At 39.0% G+C, this 8,795-nt stretch overlaps 1 protein-coding gene across 1 annotated transcript in view; it reads right to left on the bottom strand.

Moving 5' to 3' along the window:
* LOC121954819 (nck-associated protein 1-like) overlaps window positions 1-8,010 on the bottom strand; it is a 59,809-nt gene extending 51,799 nt beyond the window's left edge. The window contains 1 exon segment of the mRNA XM_042502527.1: window positions 7,900-8,010. Within this exon segment, the coding sequence (XP_042358461.1) occupies window positions 7,900-8,010 (111 nt within the window).
* Window positions 8,011-8,795: the final 785 nt, after the last annotated feature.

Raw genomic sequence — 8,795 nt, 5'->3', positions numbered from 1 at the left:
GTCAAAAATCACCTTCGAATCTCAGCTCTTATTCATGTTTTTAAGCCAACATAATTAATTTATTCCACCTCTGCACTGCTGAAATTTGTCGTGGTGTCGTTGTAAGACCAGTGCACAGAAGGAAGCACTCATCTTTTGCTGGCTCACCGAGAATCTTTAAACTTACATTACGCAATCCCTCCAGGATGCGACTTCTGCGCAAACTTGCACTTTTGTCTAATCACCACAGCTTCACCACATCTGATGATTTAACACGGGTACAACCTTACGTCATTGTGAAGCTGCGTGCGGTGTATTGATCCGCTCAGCCTCTCTTTCTCTCTTTTTATCACAAGACTGCTGCTATGGGACATCAGCTCTGTGCACATTCACACAGTAGACGGGTTTCCATTAACCTTCAAATTGCACATATTGAAATAGCAAATATAAAATGCATCTAATGGAAACACTTCCATTAACAAAAAACTCCCTCTTAGCACAATTTTTTCGCTCTCGTGAGGTGGTATTTCAGGTAATTCGAAAAAGACATATTTTGCAAAAATGCATTGGAATTTTTTTTTTTGGCTTTTATAAGTCACGTGATTCACAACATTGGGAAGAAGGAATGTATTGTAATGTATTCGTTGTATTCATCAATGTAAAGTTGCACCATAAACCTGCTTCTTTATTGTCCCTTTTGTTTTGTTGTCCTTGATTTTAGCTCTACGTCTGTTTCTGTGTGTGTGCACGTTGACAGCAATGAAAAATAGTTAAATTGCTTGTTTGTGCGCATATACTTGGTCAGTAAAGCTGATTTTGATTAAAATTCTCAGGAACAAAGGACATTTGTAACACTCTGAAATGGACAAAATATCTGCTTATCATGTGATTTGATCAAAAGCACAATGACAGCGACTAAACGGAGCTTGCCGTTTAAACAGTTAGGCTATTACATTTTTCTCCATGAATTAGTTCAAAGTAAATTAATATATAAAAGGATTCTGCATATTAGTTTTGTAATATACTACAGTTAGTCTCTGTCTCTGCGTCCTGTCCAGATGCTCTCTCCTGATAAACAGGGACAGTAAGCAGGATATTCATGGCCCCTGTGTCCTGTGGACAGGAGACCTGTCAAATGTGCCTGCTCTGCATCACCATGCATGTCGCACAGGATGATAGGCATGTTAATTGTTTAATTTCATCATGCTGCAGTACACCTGTATACAAGCATCTGTGCTTGTTGTGTTTCCATACATGTTAAATGGTCACAGGCGTCAGTTTTTTTCCATTCATTTCAACACAATATGGGAATTAATTTAAAAAGTTTTGAAACTTGTTCGAGTTGTGAACATAAATTCTGTTTTGGGTCAAATTTCCGTGAAGTTTTATCCTTTTTTGCAGACAGCACATCCTTATTTTGAGTTAAATTCATTTGTTTGATGCTTGCTTTTGTCCAAAGTGAGTTAAAATAAGTTGAAATTAACATCTGTAAAAACAAGAGCTACATGTTATTAAAAACTGTGAGTGTTTCTCTCTCACACGCACCATCAACAGTATGTTCTGTACATGTGTGAGGTAATGCTTCACATATCATTTAATAATTTAGACAGCATTACCATGCAGCGATAATGCAACGCTGAATAAACTGTGATTCAGTCAGTTTATTAATTGGAAAATGGAATGGAAAATAATGGCCGCCTGCAAGAAAAATAAATAAACCAGTACTAATCTGCTTACGGCCCACAGGCCAAATGTGGCTCCCAATAGGGTGCCGGGTGGCCCCCCAACCATTTTCTAATTTAGAATAAAAATTAAGTGATTCACTTTTAGTATACATAAGGCGCCAGAGTGCATAAAACAGCATCTAAATAGAGTTTTTTATTTATTTTTGTTTTAAAGTACCAGTGGAGGATCCCAGAGATCCTAGCTAAGACCCTAATGTCCTAATATCCTAGAAAGATCCTTAAATTCTATAAATGTCCTAAAATCTTATAATGTAATATAATATCATGAACACCTAGGAATGTCCTAAATCCAAGTAATGTCCACAAATCCAACTGACGTCCTAAAAACATCCTAAAATCCTAAAAAAACATCCTGAAATCAAAGAAATTTCCTCAAATCCTAAAATTTTTCCCAAATCCTAGAAATGTCCTAAAATCCAAGTAATGCTCTCAAATCCTAGAATTGTCCTCAAATCCTGAAAACATCCCAAAATCCTAGAAATGTCCTGAAGTCTGAAGTCTAAAATTTTCCTCAAATCCTACAAATGTCCTAAAATCTTAGAACCGTCTTTAGATCCTAGAGTGCTAAAATCCCATAAAAGCCCCAAAATTTTCGAGAGATGGGGCTGCTGTGAAGGCCCCTGGCCTCCTTTCATTCTGCAGAATTGGCCCCCAAACAAAGCAAGTTGAGTATCTCTGAAACAAACCCATGTCTGTTTATAGGACTTGTAGTTAAGAAGCAAAGTCTCGCTTGTAAAGTTCCTAAAAGTGCTTTTGGGGTGATATTTCGGTCAGGATTGAGAAAAAAAGATGCAGAAAGGCTGAACTTGAGTCACTGGAATCAAAAGGAAACTGCAGACACTCATCCATCCCACAGACCTCCTCACTCTCTGACTCTTTACGCCGTCTTTGGCTTCAGACCCGGCTGCCTCTTTCTGCTCATGTCTCTCTCATGCAGTCCTTTTGTGCTGGCGCAAACATGTCTCTCACATTTCCCATGCACGGAGCATGTTATTTGAATTTTTAAGACGTGATCGTTTCATGCAATTTCATCAGACCTGGCTGCTTGCGCTAAAGAACTTGGAGATAAAATTAGCTTGGGTATATGAGGATCCAAGGTGACTGGTGGTAGTCATGTGTGGTTGTTGGCCAATTAAATCTCTTGATGTAGCTTTCTATTCCTGGATTAGGTGACGAACGGAGTTGAATACGTGCCTCTGAAATGCCTGGGTTTTTCGTGTGTGGGTAATAAAAGAACATTTATTTATGGTCTTGTATTTGCAGTGGAAACTTTACCTGTTTGATGTGATTTAACAAGTTTGAAAGCTCTGAGTGTTAAAGGTGTTATAATGGCTTTATTAGTTTGTCATCTGTATAGTGATGTTAACGTCTATTTTCAGCTTTGCTTTGACTGGTTTAAATGAGGAATTATGGATCAAATATAACTACACAGAGAGCAGTCAGGAAAAAGATTTCAACAGAGGAGGAGATATTGTAAAAGTTATTGTTGTCGTACCAAACTGTCAAGAATAAGTGCCCACACCTACATGCAAAAAATAAGGTATGCCAGCCCTTTCTCGTTCCAAAGCAACAAATGCTGCTGCTTTTTCAGTGATTTTGGCGTACCATACAGATTGGCAACATCAGTTGATAATGTGGCCGGACAAAACCTGTCGCGGCCATGTAATACGCCGCTGAACGACGTCAGGTTGAAACGCTGCCGGAGTGACTTAATATAAGGAGCTGGAAGGGCCCTTTATGGCAGGTAGCAGAGGTGGTGGATGGTCCAATAAACCCTGGACTTTCACCCAGGAGCCCGGTGTCCACTTTAAGTATGAATGTAGAGCCAAACCATGATATTTTACTAAACCAGGACTGGTAGCGGCAGGAGGATACCCAGAGCGTAAAATTTAGATGCATGTTACTGTGATCCTGCTTCTTGGAAATGTTGGCTCCCCCTGCTGGGATGCACTGGAGTTGGTTTCATCACAAAATTAATTATATGTGTGAGATTGTGTTTGTCGTCTGGCCCAAAAATGTCTGTGTGGCAATAATAATATATTAGAAAACACTATAATCAGAGTGCTCTCCTATTTTGACTGAATGGTGAAAATGACAAATTCCAAGGCAAAAGCCCAGAATGACACCAAAAACAAAACAATGTACGTTTTTATGTATGATGGGATCAAAAGTTGCAGTTCGAGTGGGTTTTGTGTCACGTATAAAACACCACATGAAGACTGCCAACGATTCGAGAGTTTACTGACCATCAACAGCTCTGTAAAAGTTAGCCCGAAGACTAAAAGGTCCCAAATCTTCCAACTCCAAACTACACCAACTGAATCCTTAAAGGCGGCTTAACTGCGGCTTACTTCAACAAGCCAGCTAACCGAGAACACTAAATAAGACAATGTTGGAGTTTGCAGGAGTCTGACACCTTCCTCCACCTCCAGTCACTGGTCCAAGCTTACGAATCTCCAACCTGTGTGTCTGCTGAGTGATGAGAGACTAAATATCCCAAAATATCAAAGTGGAGCAGTGCAATGTTCATTCCCAGTTTCGAATTGTTTTTAAATTACTGTTATACATTGAAAGCTTTGCAGTTTCCTGCCAAAGACGTTATCTTTTAACCATGACCGCCATTGTTCCCGAACCTTAACCAAGAGGTTATTATTGTAACCACGACGACAAGCTCCCCTAACTTTAACCCCCTGAACACAACAGTTTTCTTGTGTTGCGTTCAGACGCTTCTCACAAGCTATTTAACCCTTTCATACCTGAGTAAATTTCTCTGATTTTCCTCAAAAACATGTTGAAAAAAAGAATTGAGCAACTTGGCAAGAAATGTCAAAAAAATTGTAAGAAATAAATAATATGTGACAAGAAAATAACCTGAAAATCAGTTAAAAAGGTTGTTCATTAGAAAATTAACAAAAAAAAACCGATGCGAATATGACTAGTGTGTAAAATCAAATTCTGTTACAGATTTTTCAGCACTTTTTGAAGGCAATTCCCTTGTTTATTTTTTGTTTTGGGGTTTTTTGTGCTTATTTTAAGGTAATTTCCTTGTAAAATTTTACCAATGTTGTAACTCACGCCTTCTCCTCTTTTTCTGAAAGAAACAAAACAAATGTGCTCAGATGTCAAAGTGTTAAAAATGTTATCATTTGAACCCAAGCCATGATCTTTAGCCAAGACGTTTTTGTGCCTAAACGTGACCCAACCTCAGTGACAGTGGTGTCAAATCAGCAAATAATTTTCATTTTTTGTAGCTGGGATTTTTAACAGTTTTGGACAAATAATGTTGAGGCGCTGAGGCTGTATGAACTGTCTGGAAATGAAAAACATCAACACTTTGGTGATTCCTTTAGTGCTGTTGAGCTCCAGAGTGTGTTACAGTGCTGCTTATTACACTCAAATATGTGTTCAATGCAGAGTCTAAATATGGGACCAATAAAGTGTTCTTGTAATCACTCCAGCACATTAAATTATGGTCCAGGATCTTTTATAAAAGCCACGCGTGTCGCTCAGTGCTTCGTCAGGCTCATGGAAACCTTCGGAGTGCCTCAAGCTTCAAAACACTTCTTGCAGTTGTGAGCGCCTCCAGCTGTGCAACACACGCTACGAGATTACAGCATGAGATTTGGAAATCTTTTCTTTGTTGTAACCCATTTTTGCAAATTGTTTCCATTTTGGGGCATAAATAGCAGTATTATGCCAGTATTATGTCATGTATTCATGCTTTTTTTTGTTGCCATTTTAATGAAAAACAGAATAAAACAGCAGAGACGGCTGCAGAGCTCCTGAGTGCTGCTGCAGGCTCTGTTTATTATGTGCCTTCTGGTTAATTGCAGGCGAAGTCAGATCCATTGTTGATTTTACTGTGGGCCAGTCGCTCTTGCAGACCTATAGCCCCATCATTTCACCGTGACATGCCATCATAATTCATGATTTACGACCCTTATTAAAAGTATTGATATAAGTAAAAGTGAAATATGAAGCGGCGGCGATGTTGCGCGAGGCAGAGCGCTCGCACTGAGGGAGAACAAAGACAAAGTGCTGTGAAGCCTGTGTTAAAACGATCACACTTCATTTATTTTTAATGATCCATGCATGACTCCGATGATTTTTTGTGCTACAACGTGAAAAGTCGTGTTTTTAAAGAGGCTAAAGTTTGTATTTTTGGTTCATTTTGAGGTTTTAATGAAAATGAATGCATGAACATGTGGCGTTTAAAGTGTAATGAGCTTACTGTAGCACTGCCCTTACACAACCTTTTGACGTCTCATCTGATGTCTCTCTTTGAAGCCTGTAGGAATTTTTTGGTGCGTCTCTCTCTACAAGGACTCGCTGTAATTATGTTTGCCTGTAACGTTCAGCGAGAACGAGGGGGAATGAAGTACAAGGTTTAGATGGAGTTTAGATTATGAGGAAGGAGAAAAAAAAAGCGAAGAAGCCTCTGACTCATCTGGCCGGCTCGAAACCTTCCCACACAGCTCCGGGACTGCAAAAGTTATTTTTCTCGACTCATTTTCATTCAGATTTTTTTATTTTTCATTTGTCACCAAGTTGTATTTTTAACACAACAAAATGTATTCTAATTATACGATACCAGATCTGACTTTAAGAGCATGTTTCTTGTTATTTTTAGCAGCTTATTAAAATTTGTTGACGAGGAGGATTGCGAATAGAAGATTAGGTTAAGAAAAGTGTCTTCTGCGTACGTTTTCTGGTGTAAGAGAGAGCACAAGTGTCAAACTGAGGATAAACGTATATATAGAGAGGAAGAAAAGCCTCTCGACTTCTCGCTGACCTCAAACATCGAACACTTAAAAGGCAGAAAACAGGATGCCAAACATGTTTGAAGGCGAACACGGAGCGAGAGGAGCTCTTAAGAGGAGGACCCTCCCCCATCTGCATGCATCTTTCTGCCTCCAATACCAAGTCAATTAACCTAATGGAAGTGGCAATTAATTAACTCGGCAAACACAATGATTAAGGACCTGACAATCAACGGAGGGGGACTGGTCGAAGTCATGCCGATTTAAACATAATGACTGTCTGGCTTTTATTTGATGCAGAAATTTTTAAAAAAAAAAAAAAAAACACCTGTATTTAACTGCTTTTATGTTGTTTGAATGTCGGTTAACCCTTTGAAACCCGAGCAAGCTGGCTTGATTTCTCTCAAAAATATGGAAAGAAGGCAATGAGCAGACTTAAGAAGAAATGGCCCAGAAATTAGAAATAAAATTAGTAAAAAGAAAATAAAAAAGTACAAGAAAATTACCAGAAATTAGCGACAAAAAAAAGAAAAAAAGGAAAAGAAAAAATGAGAAAGGTAAAAGAAGAATACAGAAAATGTCCTGAGAAAATGTCTTGTTTTTTTTCATGGAAGACGGCAATGAACAGACTTAAGAAGAAAGGACCCCGAAATGAGCAAGAAATTAGTAAAAAGTTCAAGAAAATGACCTGAAATTAGCAAAACAAACAAACAAACAAAAATGAAGGTAAAATCAAGAAATGACCTGAAAAAGTGCTAAAATAAAATAATAAATACAAATATTAGCTAATATTTTTGTCTCGGAAGAAACAAATAAACAGACTTCAGAGGAAATGACCCAGCAATTAGCAATAAATTAGTTTAAAAAAAAAAAAAAGTACAAGAAAATTACCTGAGAATAACCTTAATAGACACAAACACAACAAAAAACAGTGGGTTTAAAAAAAAATCACAAAAAAAAAAAAATCACAAAAAAACACACAAAAAGAAAGACCTAAAAAAAACAGGTAAAAAATATTTTACAGATATATAGTTATTATTATTATGATAAAAACAGTTCCCTGGACATGTTTCCTTAGCTTTTTCAGAAATATCTGTTTTTATTATGAACTTATTTCTTGCAGTTTGCAGGATATTTCTTGCCAAGTTGCTGTTTTCCCCATTTTTCTGAAAGAAACCAGTTTTCTTAGGATTCAAATGTTTAAAGGCATCTCAGTGCACATAAGAAGGTTTCAAAGGGTGAAATGAGTCCCCCCAAAAAAGCCTCGAGTTTAAAGATCTCACTCCCCGAAAAACAGTCCGATTTAAGTCTCTCAGACACCAAACACACTTGAACTTTTCAAAATAAAAGCACTTCAATCAGGCTTTTTTTCTCCCTCTTTCACAGCTCGGTAATCGTCGGACGCGGGGCCTTACCGTGTTTCTTTGTCCGTTGGCTCCGATTGGTCCTCTGAACACCCCCTTGATGCTCCTCAGCTGTCCGTCACGCAGGTGGGTGGAACTGATCACGATGTAGTAGCACGCCATTGAGTTTCACACACTCGAATGTCTATCTGGACTTTGAAGAAAAACTCTTCTTCCTCTTCTGTCTTCCTCAACTCTCTGCCGCTCTCCTCATCTCGCCTCTTTTTATAAAGCCGAGGAGAAATAAGAGAATAAAAGAAAAGCAGGAGTTTGTGTCCCGCTGATTTATTCTCTCTTCTCTAAGTTTTTGCTGGTGACTCTTTGACTCGTCTTCCCGTCTGTCTCTTTTTTTAAATATTTCACCCTCTGCTCGTCTTTTCTTCTCGCTCTTATCTTGTCGTTGTCTAAATGTTTTTTTTATTCTTCTCAGTTTAAAGAAAAAAAAACTCCCTCTAGGTCTCCCCTTTTAAATATTTCTCTCTTTCTGCAGATGCTTTGCTCCCATCTTTCATTCATCAATCTTTCCTTGTCATTGACTCTCTTTTCTTGCTGAGTCTTCCCGAAATCTCAGCCTCTCATTGATCAGTCCTGCAGCTCCTCCAACTATCTCCCGTCCGCTGCCTCCCTCTCCTCACTTCACAGCCCCCCTTTTGTTTCTCCCCCTCCCTCTTTGTCTCTAAGTGGAGGGGAGGGATACTTTTGCTTTCCTCCCTCTCACTATCTCTCCATCTCCCCGTCTCTTGTCTTTGCGTCTCTCCTCGTCTGCCTCCTTGTTAGTGAGGAGGAGAAGAAGAACTCTCCTCCCTCTGTCTTCCTCTGTGTGAGCAGGCGTGCAGCTTCCTCTCAGATGCTCCTCTCCTCTCCTCTGCTGCGCTGCATGTGTCCGCTCTCCTCCCTCCTCCCTCTCT

Source organism: Plectropomus leopardus, chromosome 15 (assembly GCF_008729295.1).
Source record: "Plectropomus leopardus isolate mb chromosome 15, YSFRI_Pleo_2.0, whole genome shotgun sequence".
Lineage (NCBI taxonomy): Eukaryota > Metazoa > Chordata > Actinopteri > Perciformes > Serranidae > Plectropomus > Plectropomus leopardus.
The sequence above is the reverse complement of the archived record's forward strand: the minus strand, read 5'-3'. Positions and strand labels throughout refer to the sequence as shown.